Source organism: Lactuca virosa, chromosome 1 (assembly GCF_052849685.1).
Source record: "Lactuca virosa cultivar CGN04683 chromosome 1, Lactuca_virosa_CGN04683_v6, whole genome shotgun sequence".
Classification (NCBI taxonomy): Eukaryota; Viridiplantae; Streptophyta; class Magnoliopsida; order Asterales; family Asteraceae; genus Lactuca; species Lactuca virosa.
Genome location: NC_136426.1, coordinates 256,835,641 through 256,853,240, shown reverse-complemented (window position 1 = coordinate 256,853,240; position 17,600 = coordinate 256,835,641). Strand labels below are relative to the sequence as shown.

Here is a 17,600-nt window from a genome sequence, read left to right as displayed (position 1 = left end):
GAAGTTAGTTGCTCCAAGGGATCTTTCTTGAAAACCTTCAGTCAGGACCGGAGCTGGTTCAAGAGGAGGGAGGTTGAACTTCTGAGCAATAACTGGGTGGATGTCCGCGTCAATCTTAGCAAAGTCACAGACAGTTTCTTTTAGAAATGTACAGGCCCTTTCATACGCAGTCTTCATCTTTGGATGCTTCTCAAATTTGTTCTGAAATACCTTAGCAATCAGAAAGATTTCCTTCGGGTTCATGCAAGGAAAATCAGCTTGAGTTCGGACATAGTCTGAATTTCTTCTTGTGAGAGTATACTAGATGAATTTTGCTTCCATAAACTTTCTGGGCTTGTAGTTCTTGACTGCGGTGGGTCTGTCGTTTGACCAGATCTTTTCAATTGCAGATCCATGCTTGGCATGGAATCTGTTAAGTCTTTCAAATTCCAGTGGCAACCACTGATCATCGGGGAGGCTGTTGTCAAACGGCTCGAAGACGGTAAAGAATTTTGCGTTGGGAGAGATGGGAATGTCCCAATAACCGTCAGAAGGGGGTTCCGCATATGTAAGATAGGGTTTGTAGTCGTCATCAAGTAATCTTCTGATGGGATTAATCCAGGAATTGATGAGGGATTCATCTATCGTAATGTCGAATCTGTGATCTCTCCATATCAGTTCTGCTAACTTAGCTGCTTTCCAGTCAGCTTTCCTTTGTTTGGTTTTGGGAGAGTCGTAGGAGTTTTCGGATGACATTTATGGGGCTAAGTTTCTGAAATGAGGGGGAGTCTCCGGATGCGAGGAAGAAGGATGTTGAACAACTTGGACTTGTTGAACTTTTTTTTTGTTGCGGTGGAGACTGATGAGTGGAATGAATTTGACTGTGTTGAGGAAAAGGCACAAGAGTCTTCTTTTTGGGAGATGGATGCGGGGAAGGTTGCGGAGTAGGAACCTTTTGTTGAATAATGGATTCTTGAAAGATCGATTGCGGTATGATTGGTTGCGGATGACTGGGACCGAATTGGATGGGAGTTTGTAAATGATGATGCAGATGTGAATGTTGATGTGAGATTCGGTCCGAGTCACGGTCTTCACTTCCCCCTCTTGAGGAAAGAACATTGGGTTCCTCCTCAAGCCATTGTTTAAGACCGTCAATCTTGGCACAGACTTCATTAAATTGGGCTTTGAGTGCATCAGCAAGCTGCTGATTGTTGGGAATTGCGGTGTTAAAGAGAAGTTTGTGGATCTCCTTGGTGAGTTGTAAAATCTCCTGGCCATGAAAAGCTGAAGATAAAGAGCGACGAAGGTTGTTGATGGTTGATTGCAGTATAGAGATTGTGGACTCATAAGCATTGTGAGTTTCCTCGACAAGCTTCTTTGACTGAGTAGCTTGATCCGCAATGGTGGATAGGAGTTCAATCTTGATTGCGGATACTTCAGTGATTAGCCGCTCCGCAGTGGCAAGGAATTGTTGGTGATCAGCTTTGCGGTTTGTGTCGAGGGCTCGAATACCCATTTCGACCTTGAGAGAGATCCTCTCAGCAGCAAGTCTTTCTCTGACTTCAAGATGCTCGATTCTTTCAATGAGAGATTGCGGACCATGTGCATCTTGTGGTTGCGGTTGGCTAGATTTCACTGCAGCCAGAATTGATCGACCTTGTCTTGGAGACTTAGAAATTCCCTTCTGGATGCGGCCACTTTCTTCTTCTTTTTCTTTTCCTTGGGCTTTGATGTAGAGTTCTTGGATCCGCTTGATTCTTCTTCTTCGTCGAAGATCATTACCATATCATCTGATTGCTCCGGTTGGTTGACTTCATTCATGTCAAAGTCATCAAAACCAAATGTAGGTCCAGAACTGACTTCGATTATTGTTCAGTCATCTTGGGAGTCTTGAACAGCTTGTGTTGAAGGGGGCTGGGATGGACCTGCATCATCAGGAATGGACTGAGCGTTGCGGATGGTCTCAGCCATTGCGGTCATCCAATCTTGAATCTTGAGGATGGTGGCTACGATGTTCTCATTGTTAATTGCATATGCCCAGTACTTTGCCACGGTTTGAAGTTCCTTTTCCTTTTGTTAAAGCTGCTTTGTTTTCTGATCTTTTCGAGCCTGAAATGCCCTGCAAAAAGCTTCATACATTTTGATACCAGACTCGGTAGTGGGATGTTCCCGAGTGAAGGTATCATCATAGTCATATCCGTCAAATCCTTGATTGCGCACCAAGGTGTCCCTCAGGTTCACGGATCCTTTGTACATTGGTGCTCACCGTGCCTAAACCACCTGTATGTAAGGTAAGCAGAGTAGGATTTCCTGAGCTTCATTGATCTCCTTGACCCGTAGTCAAGTTTGGCCTCGACTATGTTCTGGCATGGGCTGAAGAATTACCCTGCGGTTGGGAAGGTGTATCAAGTGTTTGGATTACCGAATCAAGAATGGAGCGCAACTCCTGTTCCTCAAAGAAATGAATTCGGGAAGCCCTGGAGACCTTAGGGCGAGAAGAACCAATTAAATCCTCTTGGGATTTAGTTGGGGGTGAGTCTCCACGTTTTGATGAAGCAGACACACTTATTGTGTCTGAGTGGCTGGGGAGGGTTGAGACAAATGGGTTTGCGGGGACCCCAAGGACTACCGCAGCCTTTTGAGAGACTACGGTATCAGTCCGGTCACGCATTTGGATAGAACTTGGATTGGTTTTGCGTTTCTTGAGAATGAGGAGTGGGACAGATTCATCATCATACTCATCTTCAACATTGACTGCAGGGGTCTAAATTAGATCAAAATCTTCATCAGACATAACAACATGCCTAAGTTTGCGTTTTTTGGATGGTTCTTCTTTCTTGGATGGTTCATTTTTCTTTGACTTTCCACGGGAGGTTTTTCTTGAAGAAAGCTTCTTAAGCCGCCTTGATAAAGGAATATTAGACAGTGTAGTGGAAGATGGGGCTGCGGTATGTTCTGGATCACGGGGTGCTATAGAGTCTAGTATAGTCTGACTAGGTAGAGGCGGGGTAGAAGGGTATGGGTCAATTCCTTCCGTAGCCTCTATGTGATCTGTGACTTGTTTAGTCTCCAGTCCAACAGTAGTCAAAATGTGTATAGGTAGGCGTCTTAGAGGTCCAAAGATAGATTGATCTTTAGAGGGAGGGTACCTTTTGAGATCACGTGTGACAAAGAAGTTGATGTCGTTGTCCATGCTGATATTTGCATCGCGGTGGAGGTCTGAAATGCATATGGACCAAAATCTTGCAAAAGTGAGCTCTGTGGGATTTGCTTTCAGATTCTCCTTAGGGGTGTACTGAAGGAAGTCATCCCATAAGATCTGGTCGTAGTTGACGTCGTGGCCAGTGAAGATGCTCCACAATAGCTCCAATAGCTTGAGGCCCATGTTATCAGTGCCTCCGGTTCTTTCTGACAGACTGCGGATCACGAAGTGATAGACAAACTGGCAGACCGCAGGGAGTTGATTTTTCTTGAACTCTCCTATCCCCTTGAGCTTCTTCTGGTATCCCATTTGGTAAAGTGAAGTGATGATGTCCGTCACACTTGGAGAGAAGAATTGTGTAGAAGGATGTACCATTAGATTGATTGCATTCAGGAATTTGTCTTTGGTCAAGATGACCAGGGAGTCATCCATTAAGTTCAGATGAACTTCTTGCAGGTTGTTGTGGGGACGATATGCCGAGAATACACACTTGAAAAGAGTTGAAGTTGGAACCACATCGGTGAATGAATCAAAGGGTCCAAACAAAGGGTGATTAGAGATGAGCTTGATCATGTGTCGAATGGATTCATTATAAACATTATGATCATCAAAAATAGCCCTAAAATTGCTTGAAGCAATTGAAGGCGATTGGTTTCTTGTAGCAGAATCAGAACCAGCAGGTTGAGCGGAACCAGAAGCTTTGGATTGCTTCTTCGAAATGCCAGACTTCACCATTTTGAGAAAAATGTTTGAAGAACTTGCATAAAAACTTGACTGCAAGAGGGAAGAAGATGAAGATCGCCTAAGAAGGTTCAAAAAGCGTAAAGCTTTCTTGGGTGAGAAAAAAAGGTTTTTATAGCGGCGGATCTCAAAAGTTTATTGTTTTTACCCTATATGTGGCGGTTAAAGATAAAAACCATTGAGTTTTTTAACTTTTTTTTTAAGAAAAGAGAATTACAGCCACAAATAAGATAGAAGAAAAGAAAATTTTAATGTTTTGATTTTTCCAAAAAATGTAGCATTTAATGAATTGTCAGGCCCAATATCACACGTCTGAAGATCGTGTGGTGAGGGGAAAATGTCCGTTAAATAAAGGTGGAATTTGTAACGGATTTGACATCTTGGGGCAAGAGGGATTAGACAGTTAAGGAAAAAGATTTCTAAAAGATTTTTTTATTGGGAAACTGTTTTATTTGGTATCAAACCAAAAATAGGTCTGACAAGAGGATTATTTGAAAAAGGAGAACTGAAACGGTGATGTGCTACACAATGAATGTTTTTTTTGAGAATGTTTTTCTTATTTAATGAAGGATCATTAAATAGCACACAAAGTTCATTGGAATTTATGAAGTAGTTGAAGGTTCATTCAATGTGATTGCGGATTGATCATTCATTGCGGATTGATACATCATTGAGGATAGATTCGTCGTTGCGGAGGGTGGTTATAAGACAGTGGTAGAAAGAACTGAGAGAAACACTTGAACAAAATCAGAAATAACATACAATAAGTACCTTAGAAATATAGGTATGATATATGGTTGTGGTACACAACGTATACTAAAACCATGTATGATAGATATATTTTGTTAGGACCCCAACAGGGACCAGAGATGGTCTATGGTACCTATCAATTCAAGAAGAATTGTGGGTCCGGATTCATCATTCCTAACATTTGTAAGAAACTGTTGAGTTTTGTAGAGTCAAGTGCCTTTGTGAATACATCAGCAATCTCTTCATGAGTGTTAACAAAAATTAGTTCAATGTTACCTTTCAGAATGTGGTCTTTGATAAAATGATACCGTAGTTCAATATGTTTCGTCTTAAAGTGATGAATAGGATTGTGGGAAATCGCTATAGCACTCTCTGAGTCATAGTAAATCGGTATCTGCAGCATCCTTATCCGTAGTCCATAAGTTGTGTTTTCATCCACAAGACTTGAGAACAACAACTGGCTGCCGCCACATATTCAACTTCTGCGGTAGACAATGAGACACAATTTTGTTTTCTTGATGACCGGCTGACGAGTCTTCCACCGAGAAATTGACAGCCACCGGAAGTGCTTTTTCTATCCAATCTACATCCAGCATGATCCGCATCTGCGAATGCTTGTAGACTGAAGTCATTCCCTGCAGGATACCAGAGGCCTAGAGCCTTGTTGCCCTTTAAATATCGGAGAATTTGCTTAACTGCGGTCATGTGAGATACTTTTGGATCGGCTTGGTATCTTGCGCATACACCTGTTGCGAAGACAATGTCTGGTCGGCTTGCAGTGAGGTACATCAACGAGCCAATCATTCCTTTATAAGTTTTGTGGTCTACTGATTCTCCGGAAGGATCAACAGATATCTTATATCCGAAGGCCATAGGAACCTTGGCAGAGGAACAGTTGTCCATTGAGTATTTCTTCAGCAGTTCAGAGGTGTATTTCTCTTGATGGATGAATATCCCTTGAGGGACTTGTTTCACTTGAAGTCCTAGAAAGAAATTAATCTCTCTATTCATGCTCATTTGGAACTTGTTGGTCATGAGCTTTGCAAATTCATCCACCATCCCCTGATCCGTTGACCGAAGATGATATCATCCACATATATTTGTACAAGCATAAGGTGATTACCGTTTGCCTTTCTAAATAAAGTGGGTTCAATCACTCCTCTTTTGTAACCAGATGAGACAAGAAATTCTGAGAGAGTGTCGTACCACGCTCTTGGTGCTTGCTTTATGTTAGGGTGCAAAGTCACTCTTGGATGTAGTATTTTAGGCTTACCCTCTTGTATGTGTAAATGGGTTGAGTCTTTCCTATAAATAGGAAGTGAGTGACTCCCATTATGTAAGGAACCATTTGGAGTGTTAGTCTAGAGAGAGAAACTTTGTACAAACCCATTTGTATATTCTTTCTAGATCTAATATGAGCTTACAAAGATTTATTTACTCCTTGTGTTCTTGAGTTTACATGATGATTCACTAGATCTTTCATATTTCGCACATGCCATCATAATCAACACCACTACAATTGGTATCAGAGCGGGTCTTTAAAGATCAACGTGATTTTTTGAAGAACGATTCTCGGTTTGGCAAAATTTGTCACAATTGGAGCATTTTTGGTGAGTCTCTCTCTATGATCTCTCTTAATTTCATTGAATTCGTGCATTGCGTTCTTGATTGTTTGATTGATTTGCCTCGTTGGATCTAATTTGTTTCAATTCCATTGTTGATCCAACATAATTTTTTTTAAGATCAAAACCATAATCAATTTTTTTTTAATCTCGAGTACTATTCGTTCATTCATCCAATTTGGAAATTTTTCGTTTGATTCATTTCAAAACCCAATCCAACTTCAGTTCATTTTTTAATAGATTTCAAGCCCAATCAATATTCATATAGATCAGAGTTTAATGGAATAAGCCCACAAATCCTTAAAACTCATTCAATCGTTAATGGATGTTCATCACTTGTACATATGCATCTTGTACTTGTACCATTGGCTCTTGTATCTTCATAATCAGTTGTTTTTGCATTTTTACTCTCGTCTTCTCATTGTTTCTTTCCAATTGATGTTCAAGTCTTATTTGTTCGATTGGATTATTGAACGAACAAATAAAGAAGTTGAATACTTGATTTACTGGTTCAAAGAAGGAATCAGACTTGTTTTGTGAAGATAAATTCGGTGTTTCTCGACATTTGGAAAAGTCAAACACGAGGAAAAGTCAAAATTGAAATCATATTTTGATTTCCATGACAATATTGTTATTGATTCAGGAGGTTATCAGGAAATCGAAATGGAATTCAGAGTGAGGAATTCGATGTTGATATTGTGATCTTGGGGATCGAATCAAAGTGTGTAGAATCGATGGATTGATTTTCGATTTTGGATGCTTGTTAACTGATGTCGATGTTGAATAAAAAGAGAAGAATGCAAAGTGACTGGTAGAATTTCTTGAAAAAGACGATGTTTTGGAAATCGAAAGTGGTGAAATCGACTTGTTCATGTCGATGTGGGTTTATTACTTGAATTGACTGGGAAGAGTCGTTGTTTGGAGTTTCGATTTGGGTGTATCACTCTGAATTTCAAACGAACGGTGCTTGTGTTATTTGATGACAAAATCAGATTCGCTTGTTGGTCAATTTGTGGATTCCATCGCTAAGGGTCAATTGTTTGGAATTGTATATCTAATTTCGAAAGTTTGGAGTCGATTGCTGGGTTTATTTGGTTTCTACAGTCGAAATCGTGTTTTGGATTGGTGAATAAAAGCGAAGAATGAATGAACAGGAAGTCGATTGTCTAGGATTTGGAAATCGACATCAACTACCGAAGACTGTGATTTTTCGTTAGAACGGGCTGATCAGAATTAACGAAGTGAAAAAGGACAAGTTTTCGTTAAAATGGGTGTTAGGAACAAAGGCTAACCAGTTTATGTCAAGGAACAAAATTGATAAACTGGAATGAAGTTTCGTACGAAGGCACTACTAGAAAACAGACCTTTAATGACACGCAATTTATGATACGCATTGATTTACGATACGCAAAAGTGCGTGACCTAAAAGTAATGTCATCTCTCTAGAAATTTTAACGATTTAGGACGCGCATTTTTGCGTGCCCTAAAATTATTGTCAGGAAAAAAAAAGAAAAAAACACGGAGGGCGCTTATTATAAAATGAGCGTCATCTAAACATGTCGTTTTATAATTTTTAATGAAACGGGCGTTCTTTGGTACCAAGCGGGAAAAGAAAAACCCAAAAATTAGAAAAGCCCGCTTTCACTTCCCTCTTTGCCCTAAGCGTTAAGCATGTAACTAAAGCTTCCTCCGACGAACTCCTCAGCTCTCTCTTCATCAACGTCTTCTTTTAATAAGCAGCTCATTCCTCGCTCTGCTCCTCTTCTGCAACTACGTCGTTCTACGGGGCTTCTGGTAATGGTTACGGCTCCAAATCCATTACTCCTGGTGTGGCTAGGTCGGATTCGATGTATGCCAAAGGAGGTTACGGAGGCCGGTAACCGGTCGGTTTTCCGTCTGCCGCTGAGCTTATTGGAGAGCCGGTTAATAGTATGCTGAGATTGGGAGGAGATGATAGAAATTCTGTAACAATTTGGTTTCGGCCATTGAGGTAATTTGATTTATTGATGGATCTAAAATTGAATTTAGATCTATACCTAATCTCGATTTTAGGTGAGTTAGGGTTTTGAGAAAACGTCGGTGACACTTCAAGTTCTTTTGATGATACGTTTTCAGATCTTGCGATTCATTAACATGAAGGTGACAATGAAGTCATGTCAGAATTACATGGGGATGTTGCACTAATGCGAAGGTAACAGATACTATGATAGTTTTGGGGTATTGAGTTAACTTGGATTGATTATCAAGTCCTTGATTTTGATGAAAAAAGACAACGAATTTTCAAGAAGAAAAGGGTGATATCTGAGTGGAGGAAGTTTATACGACCTATTATGTGGCGTTGTAAATGGATTGAATTACAGATCCAGAAATTCCAGTTACAGGCCAAGAAGTATGACAAAGAGCTTGAAAAAGATTATCAAAGAAAACAGTTAAATTATTGTGTTGTTTTTCATATTTTGGTACTTACCTTTTTAGTTTCACTTTTTTTTATAAATTATTTTGTGTTGTTTTTATTTTAAAAGGCAATTTTCTCATATTGGTTCATATGTTTTATGTGCAGCTACTAAAAAGTCTACTGATAAGGGTGTTGTGACAATGGATGAAGATCAAACTAATTCAGGTAACTGAAATTACTCCTGGTTAATCTTTATTATGATTTCATTATACATTTGGACTAAAAGTTTCATTCTTTTATTGTTTTTTAGTGGCAGCTACTTCCACTGACATTTATGTCTTTTTTAACTAGATTCATGGATGTGAATAATGTAGTAGTAACATTAATTTGGATATGGTTTATTTGCTATTGCAGAGTACGGATGGGATTCTGATATACAACTGTAGAGCAAAAGCCACAAATAGATTCTGGGGGAGAAAAGATTCATCCAATGGAGAAGCTGGAGGCAGCCAAGGAAGAAATAAGCAAAAAGACGGATACGCCCTTGGATTTAGATCCATTGCTTCTTTTATGATAAGTGTTGTAAGCTTCTCATTCATGGACATCCTATTTTTATCAATTTTACATTATCACATCAGAGTTAGTCCTTATTCTTGTCCTGAATGGAGTTTTAGGTAATTAACTTTTTTTATTTGACAAAAATAGTAAAATCTTTACTTTTTTTTCTTTGATTTAGAGAGCTTGACCTTTTAAGCTTTTAGCACAGCTGGAATTCAGTGCTTTCCAGTTTTTTCTCAATTCAGTGCTTCGAACACCAGCTTATCAGGTTTGTTTCTGTGTTAAATGTTAAGTTTCATAACTTCTATTTATTTATTTATTTCTTTATGAATGTAAGTTGATATGAATTGTGATTATATGTTTTACAGAAGCTGATGAGGATATGATCTACATGTATAATGCATACTTGTACAAGCTGATAACACCCTTTCTATCTCACCACTTGCTAGAGAAAAGGTTAGTCATGTCTTTTTGCTTTTGTTTTGTATAGACCATGTATTTATTTACAGTTCTGCCCTTTGAAATGATGATTTGAACACAATTTCTAGGTGAAAGAAACAAAGGAGAAGGCTATGACTGCTCTTACTCCATACAAAATCTCTGGTTCATATGCTTATGTTCTTGATGGCAACATGCCACCTCAGCGAGTTTCTGAATCTGCCCCTCAAACTTTTGTTTCTCTCATGGAGTTTGTTAGTGAAGTCTATGAGGTCATTACACTTTCTCATTTAAAATTTCACATGAATAGATTCGTACATCATTTAAGTGAAGTCTATCACTTAAATCTTTCACCTCTTGTTCAAGTATAAGATGGGATGCCAATTCAGATTTCAAGATGATAGATTTAAGAAATGGTGCTTGAATTTGCTAAACTTGTTTTTACAACTGGCATCATCTGGACATGTTTTTACCACCACAGCCACTATGAGGAAATTGCATCTCATATGGGTTTTCTGCAAATGCATATTGAAGTATACAGATACCCTGCTTGGTAAATCTGTCACCAAACTCTTTTATCATAACTTTCACCTTATTATTATTATTATTTTTCTTTTTTAGTTTTATTTATGTTGTATGGCATGATATTTAACAGGAGTGATGTGATTGAAATTGAGACTTGGGTTCAAGGTGATGGAAGAATGGGGCTAGACGTGATTGGATTCTCAAAGACTATTCCAATGGTGAGATCATTGCAAGGGCTACAAGGTGTGTCTGTGTGTAATAAATTTCTTTCTTCTCTACCTCCTTTGTTTGTTTCTTTATTAGCTAAATGATTAACTCTGCAGTAAACAGGTGATGATGAATGAGGATACTAGAAGAATGCATAAAGTCGGTGATGATGTCAAAGGAGAATACTTAGTTTTTTGCCCCAGGACACTCAGGTATCATAGCCTTCATTTTTGCTATTATTTAAGTTAAAATCTATAAAATTGTTGTTACAGTTTTCACTTTTTGGTTTCCACTCCAGATTAACATTTCATGAAGAGAATAATAACAGTCTGAAGAAAATAGCAAAACTTGAAGATCTTGCTGAATATTCAAGACTAGGACTTGTTGTAATTTATAAGCTCTATTCTTGTCGTGACTATACATACACTATTTTATATTTGAACATGAGATCTGATTTTGATATGAACAAACATGCTAGCAATGTTACCTACATTGATTGGATGGGCTCTTGAGGTTAGTAATTCCGTATCAACTTGAAACAACATTTGCAATTTGTTCATATTTTGATATGAACAAACGGTGTACTAAATATAGTTCATGGAACCAATGTAAGCATAAAGCCCTTTTTTTCTCTTTTTAAAAAAAGAGTTGTAGTTGTAACCAATGTATTGTAGTCTGGTTCGCACATGCATGCAAGAGCATCTTCTAATGGCAAACGTGTTCATGTAGTCTCATTTCTATAATGTTGATTCATTTTTATTATTGTTGTTGATTTGGGTGTTTTTTATCAGTCAAATATTGGTGCAGGGCATAGTGATGCCTGATGCACACATGGGTGCCACCTTGGATGCTCTTGCTGGTGCTGGATTTGGTGGGGCAGGGCAAAGGTGTTCATCATTAAGCTGTGCTGTATTTGTTGGAGGTTCAAAACCATGGTATTATATATATATATATATATATATATATATATATATATATATATATATATATATATATATATATATGTATATATATATATGTATATATATATATATATATATATATATATATATATATATATATATATATATATATGATCTGGAGTAACAAATGTTTTATTAAATTATTAATGTTATAAAATTTCCTGTTATACAGGGAAGAAAAACTAGTGGAGAGTGTGAAATCACTTAAAGTAAATGTGGGAACTGACCCTGATGCAGACCTTGGCCCTGTGATTAATAAAATTGTACGCATGTCTTGTGGATACTTTTTGACAATATTTTTGTAAAAAAAATAATAATAATTATTGTGATGTTTTTTTTAAAAGGAAAAGGAAAAGGTAATCAGATTAATCCATGCGGGTATTGAAACTGGTGCAAGATTAATTCTTGATGGAAGACATCTGGAGGTAGGTTGTTTATCTTCCATTCTATCACATAATCTATAGTAAAAATATTGATATAATGAAATATTTTGTAGGTTCCAAAATATGAAGTGGGAAATTTTGTTGGTCCCAGCATCTTATCTGATGTTACACAAGTCATGGAATGTTACAAGGTGATGGATGGTATACTCATATTAATATATATTATTATACATTAATATATATTATTATACAGAATATATAATTTAAATAGTAATATTTTTGTGTGACCGGTAACCACTTTTGGCTCTGTTTCATTGATTGATTGATAGATATCTATTTGTGTGATTAAGTTTACCTTGCATGCACATATATGCATCATGCATGATGACAATGTGTGAATCTTTCAACAGATGATGTGAATGATATAGTTCTAGGGAGCTTCATGAGTCTAAAGTCACCTAATGTTTTTTTGTGGGTATGTGATTGTGGAAGACTCAGTCACCTAATGTTTTTTTTTTCTTGTTTCTCTTTTATTGGTTTGCATTTCACTAATAAAATAACTCTGGTCAAAAGTTTGGATTAGTCATGGTTTGAATGTGTTAGGTTTCTACTAATATGTTCACTCGACTCTAATCTTATTGTAATATTGGCTAACAACAACATTATCATCACGGGTTATTATTAGGGTCACATAATCTGCCACATTTACCAAAAGAGAGACGAGTGTTGTTCATTTGGATATAATTAGGTGGTTGTATCACTTTCAAAACTTATTACAATTTAGTGTAACTTCAAATCCTTTTATTGAATCACAATTTTCTCAACAATGGAGGATGGAAAGATAGTGAGAGGTTTTGCAAGGATTCCAGATTATATTAATTTGTAATTTTTTTATTTAAAATGATGCTTATCATAATTATCTCATATTTTTTTGGTTCTTGGAAGGGTAATTGTACACGAATTAGTATGTTAAAATTTGGTTGATAGGTACTTTCTACCTCATATTTTACCTAATTACCCCATTCTTAAAGTTTTTTTTTTGGCTTATTTTTACATATTGGGATTTGTTTGTTTATGTGCATCTAATGGTTGCATTATTCAAATTTGTAGGTCTTGTTGATGTGCATAGTGTCAAGCAAAGTAGCTCGGATGCTGTGAAGGTGGGCAACAAGTTCTTGTAGTTCAACTATTATTTGTTGATGACTTTCATCTCTTTCACATTTGATGTATTACATTTGTCTACTATTGGAATGATTATTTGTATGACATTAACTTTTGTGCAATGGTTTGTATTTTTTGTATATGGTATTTTATTTTCTATTATAAGACATGAAATGAAAATTTAATTTGAAAATTAGTAAATCTATAAATACATTTTTTTTTAAATTTAAAATTACGATACGCAAAAATGTGTGTCATCTTCATTTATGACATGGCCTTTCTTGACAGCGGCTTTAATGATACGCATTGCGTGTCATAAATGCGTGTCGTAAATGCGCGTCGTCTATAGACGACGCGCAAAAGCGTGTCGTCTCTCATTATGACAGGGCCTTCCTTGACGCGCATTTGCGCGTCGTCTGAGCGTTTTACGACACGCATTGCGCGTCGTAAAAGGCTGTTTTTCTAGTAGTGATGGGAGAGAGAAAGATTTCGTACGAAGGGTGCTGAGGATTTCGTACGAAGGGTGATGATGATTTCGTACGAAGGGATGAAATTTAGTACGAAGGGTGCTCAAAAGTTTCGTTCAAATGTGCCCTGTGAAATCTTTCGTTAATATGGTCTGGGTATTTTCATTAGATTTGGGGAAGAAGAAAACATAAATTTTCGAAAATGGTCCCTGGTGTTTCGATAGTTTTGCATATGGTCAAAGTTTCGTACGTTTTGAAGAAGAGTGCAGAAGTTTCGAATTTGCCCCCTGAAATTAAACTGCTTTCTCAAGCTTGTAACAGTGATCTGGGAATTCAAGACATTCAAAGCCCGGAGGTTGTTCAAGATAAACCTCTTATTTTAATTCACCATTCAGGAAGGCACTCTTTACATCCATTTGATGTACTTTGATGTTCTTGTGAGTAGCATACGCTAAGAAGATGCGTATGGCCTCCATCCTGGCTACGGGGGCGTATGTTTCATCATAATCAACACCTTCAAGTTGACTATACCCCTTAGCGACTAGTCTTGCTTTGTTTCTGACGAGCGCACCGGATTCATCCAATTTATTCTTGTATACCCATCCGGTACCAACAATAGTGTGACCTTTTGGCTTTGAAACGAGTTGCCATACTTTGTTTCTTTTAAACTCCTCCAGTTCCTCTTGCATCGCAGCTATCCAGTCAGGCTCCATTAATGCTTCTTTGATGGTTCTGGGCTCGACCGAAGACATAAACGATGAATAGTAACAATGATCAGATAAATCTATTGAGGATCGAGTTCGAATACCTGCGGACGGGTTGCCGATGATTTGACCCGGTGGGTGGTCCTTTGTCCATACATGAAGACGAGGTTGCATATGGTCAGCGGCTGTGGTGGATGGAACGTCTTCAATATCAGAAGACGCTGAGGTTGGAGATGGCAGTTCCCCCCTGGACTTGAGAGCAGCCCACAGAATTGTCTTGGACTAAGGGAGCTTGATCAGCATTTACTTGAGCAATTGAGAGAGGTTCCCCCTGGATTGCGGATGGGAGTTCCCCCTCAACCGGCAAGGTGGAACCTCGATGGTTGTCACTTGATCCGGAGTAGAGCTTTCCCCCTCAACCGGCGAGGTGGAAGTATTGAGTGACACATCATTGGATAGAGTAAGACCAGAAACTTCGGCATGCTGCTGTTGAGCTTCCGGAGACATAAGAACTTTGGATAGTTGAGCAGTCTCTACGGGGTCAAAGACATCATCATAGTTTACTTCAACTATGTTTAAGGGACCCGAGGAGGCTGGAGTATCACTCTCCAGGATTGCTTTTGTTTCATTTGAAGGAGCAGTGTTGCGGACGTAATAGTCATCGAATTTGACATCGAAGCTTTCAACTATTAGTCTAGTGTATATGATGAGAACCCTATAGGCTACCTTGTTTGTTGAGTAGCCAAGGAAAATGCCTTCATATGACATCGGTGCAAATAAGATGATCCTTGTTATTGATCACAAAACATCTACATCGAACGATGTGAAAGAATCTGGCATTTGGTTCGCGGTTGTTAAGGCCCTCATACGGAGTTTTGTTGAGACGCTTGCAGACAATGCTTCGGTTTTGAACAAAGCATGATGTGGCCACTGCTTCGGCCCAGAAGTAGAGAGGAAGATTTGCTAAGTTGAGCATAGATCTGGCTGCTTCCATCGGAGTACGATTTCTTCGCTCTACTACTCCATTCTGTTGTGGTGTGTAAGGGGATGAGAAGTTGTGAGTGATACCTTTTGAAATCAAGAAATTGTTCAGGAGATGATTAGTGAACTCGGTTCCATTATCACTTCGGATGCGGCGTACTGGTAATTTGATTTGAAGTTCGATTTATTTGATGAAATTAATCAGCACCTGAGGTGTTTCTGATTTGAGTCTTAGGAAGAAGACTCAAGTGAAACGAGTGAAGTCATCAACTATAACAAGTATGTATTTTTTGTGATGGAGACTGGCTACGGTAGATGGACCGCAGAGATCAATATGTAGAAGTTCCAGTGGTTCATAAATTGAAGAATCAATCACCATAGGATGGCTTGCTTTGGACTGTTTTCCACAGTCACAGGCAGAGTAGAGAGTGTCGTTGTTGAACTTCAGAATGGGGAGACCTCGGACGAGTTCTCCGGTGACTAGGTTGTTGATATATCGAAAGTTCAGATGGGCTAGTTTGCGATGCCATAACCAGCTGACTTCGGATACTGCTTTGGACAGAAAGCACAGCTACGGTTTCCCAATGATCAGAGAGACGTCCAAAGGATACATGGTCCCTTCGAACTTGGATTTGATCAAGCAGGTGCTTCTATCACTTGTCATTATGTAGCAGTATTCGTTATCAAATTCAACTATGTGGCCTGCTTTTGCATAGTTGGCCTACACTGATGAGATTGCGTTTGAGACCTTCTACGTAAGCAACCTTTTGAATAGAGAAGTTTCGTGTAGTAAGAACACCATAACCTTAGATTATTCCATTCGCATTATTGTCGAATGTAATATTTCCACCGTTGCATATTGGTCTGAAATCCAGAAAGTACTCTAACCTTCCGGTCATGTGCAAGGAGCAGGCACTATCTATTAACCACTCCTCTTCTTGATCCTCCTTGCACATTGCCTGAAAATTATACGGTTAGTTTGGGCACCCAAACAAGTTTGGAGCCCGAGGCGACTGGTGGTTTTTTCAAAGATGCATGAACCAAGATTGTCGGGACAGGTTTTATGTCAATCTTGAGACCTAGACCTGGGTGTTTGTGAACTTTTGAAGTTTTGTGAGATTTTGAAAGGTTATGAGATTTTTGAACAGTGCGAGATTCTCGAAATGTACGAGGTTTTTGACAAGTACAAGTACAAGGTTTTTGGAAACTGTGTGTTTGTTGAGAAGAGCGATGTGGGGCTCGAAATGACTTATGATGATGAAATCAGATGAAAGATTTCTGTCGTTTATCCGGACATTATGCTTGGTCAGCGGTCTAGAGGGTGTGGAATTAGTCTTGTGACCAGTCCGAGACTAAGACCTGACAGTGGTGCTCTTGGAATTTGAAAAAGTATGATTTGACAAAGTGTGAGTACGTGAAAGTCTCATAGGTTGTGTCTTTCTGAAAAGTTGAGGTGACTTAGAAAGTGTTGGAGTTGGTAAAATCCCCTTCCATTTTGGATCATCTGAGGAATAGATCTGAAAACCATTACTTCAAAAAGACTTTACTTGTTTTTTGGGTTTTGTCAGAAGACCTTGAAAAGGTTTTAGGAACTGTACATTCCTTTTTGCTCGATTTCTTGACTGCCGTGTATTTAGAAAAATAGTTTGAGAAAACAAGTTTTTCTGGACTCTTGGGTTTTGAAATTTTGGTTTGTCTTTTTTTTTTTTGAAAAGAATTCCCGCTTTTTACCACGAGATTGAAATTCCTCTTTGAAGGCCATTTTTGCCTGAGTTTTTGGCGAATCGCAGTCAATGAGGTTCAACTGCGGTTTCTTGGAATCCTTAGATTGCTTTTGAAAATGAGGACTAGATTTATCTGAACTAGAAACTTCAGGATTTTTGGAGCATTGACCATACTCGAAGTTTTCTATAGGCAACTCATGATGAATTGGCTGAATGATCATTGAACTTTTAACTGCGGTTTGCAATAGAGAAGATTGGACTAACGCAGAGTAGGTATGAGTTGATTTCTTTGTGGGACATTTGATGAGAGGCAGTTGGTCAGACTGTGGTTCAGGATTACAGTGAGAGACACTGCGGTCCGAAGGTAGAGGTGGAAAGTTCATAAGAACTTCAGGTCCTTCTACAATAATTTCTTCATCAACAACCGATGAAGTTTGAGAGTTGGGATAAATTGTGCCAGATATAGGAGTTTGATCACTTGAGTGACCCGAAAATTCAGGAAGAATTTCCTTAATAACACAATTATTACGCAGATTATGAAGTCGACCAAAATGAGCTCTGATGTCCTCGGTAAAGGTTTTGTCATTGACTGGGAAATGGAACTCTCGGTCCGGAGGGACATAGGGACGGTCTTTGTTAAATCGGGATGATGAATCCATTGCGGTAGAGTACCCATTGGACCAACCCCAATTGTATGTGTTATCTGTGGTTCCATTATTCACGAGATTCTCAATAGCTTCGCTTTAATTAAACAACTTTTCTATTAGTAGATTTAAGCGTACATTTTCATTTTGAGCTAAA

General features: G+C 38.4%; 1 protein-coding gene across 1 annotated transcript; it reads left to right on the top strand.

The window, feature by feature from the left end:
• Nucleotides 1–9,425: 9,425 nt before the first annotated feature.
• LOC145109170 (methylmalonate-semialdehyde dehydrogenase [acylating], mitochondrial-like) lies at nucleotides 9,426–12,927 on the top strand. Its single transcript, XM_079046281.1, has 11 exons — nucleotides 9,426–9,515; nucleotides 9,616–9,703; nucleotides 9,796–9,957; nucleotides 10,167–10,238; nucleotides 10,341–10,453; nucleotides 10,534–10,629; nucleotides 10,716–11,352; nucleotides 11,552–11,642; nucleotides 11,724–11,804; nucleotides 11,876–11,953; nucleotides 12,873–12,927. Exons 7-11 carry the CDS (start codon nucleotides 11,234–11,236, stop codon nucleotides 12,918–12,920), a joined length of 417 nt encoding a protein of 138 aa, XP_078902407.1. The 5' UTR covers nucleotides 9,426–9,515; nucleotides 9,616–9,703; nucleotides 9,796–9,957; nucleotides 10,167–10,238; nucleotides 10,341–10,453; nucleotides 10,534–10,629; nucleotides 10,716–11,233; the 3' UTR covers nucleotides 12,921–12,927.
• Nucleotides 12,928–17,600: the final 4,673 nt, after the last annotated feature.

What these genes read in the sequence shown, in the direction of transcription:
- LOC145109170 (XM_079046281.1), top strand. Translation starts at nt 11,234, where the DNA reads ATGCCTGATGCACACATGGGTGCCACCTTGGATGCTCTTGCTGGTGCT. An exon ending in GCCCTGTGATTAATAAAATT is followed by an intron (nt 11,643 to 11,723) that starts GTACGCATGTCT and finishes TTTTTTTAAAAG; the next exon opens with GAAAAGGAAAAGGTAATCAG. An exon ending in TTGATGGAAGACATCTGGAG is followed by an intron (nt 11,805 to 11,875) that starts GTAGGTTGTTTA and finishes AATATTTTGTAG; the next exon opens with GTTCCAAAATATGAAGTGGG.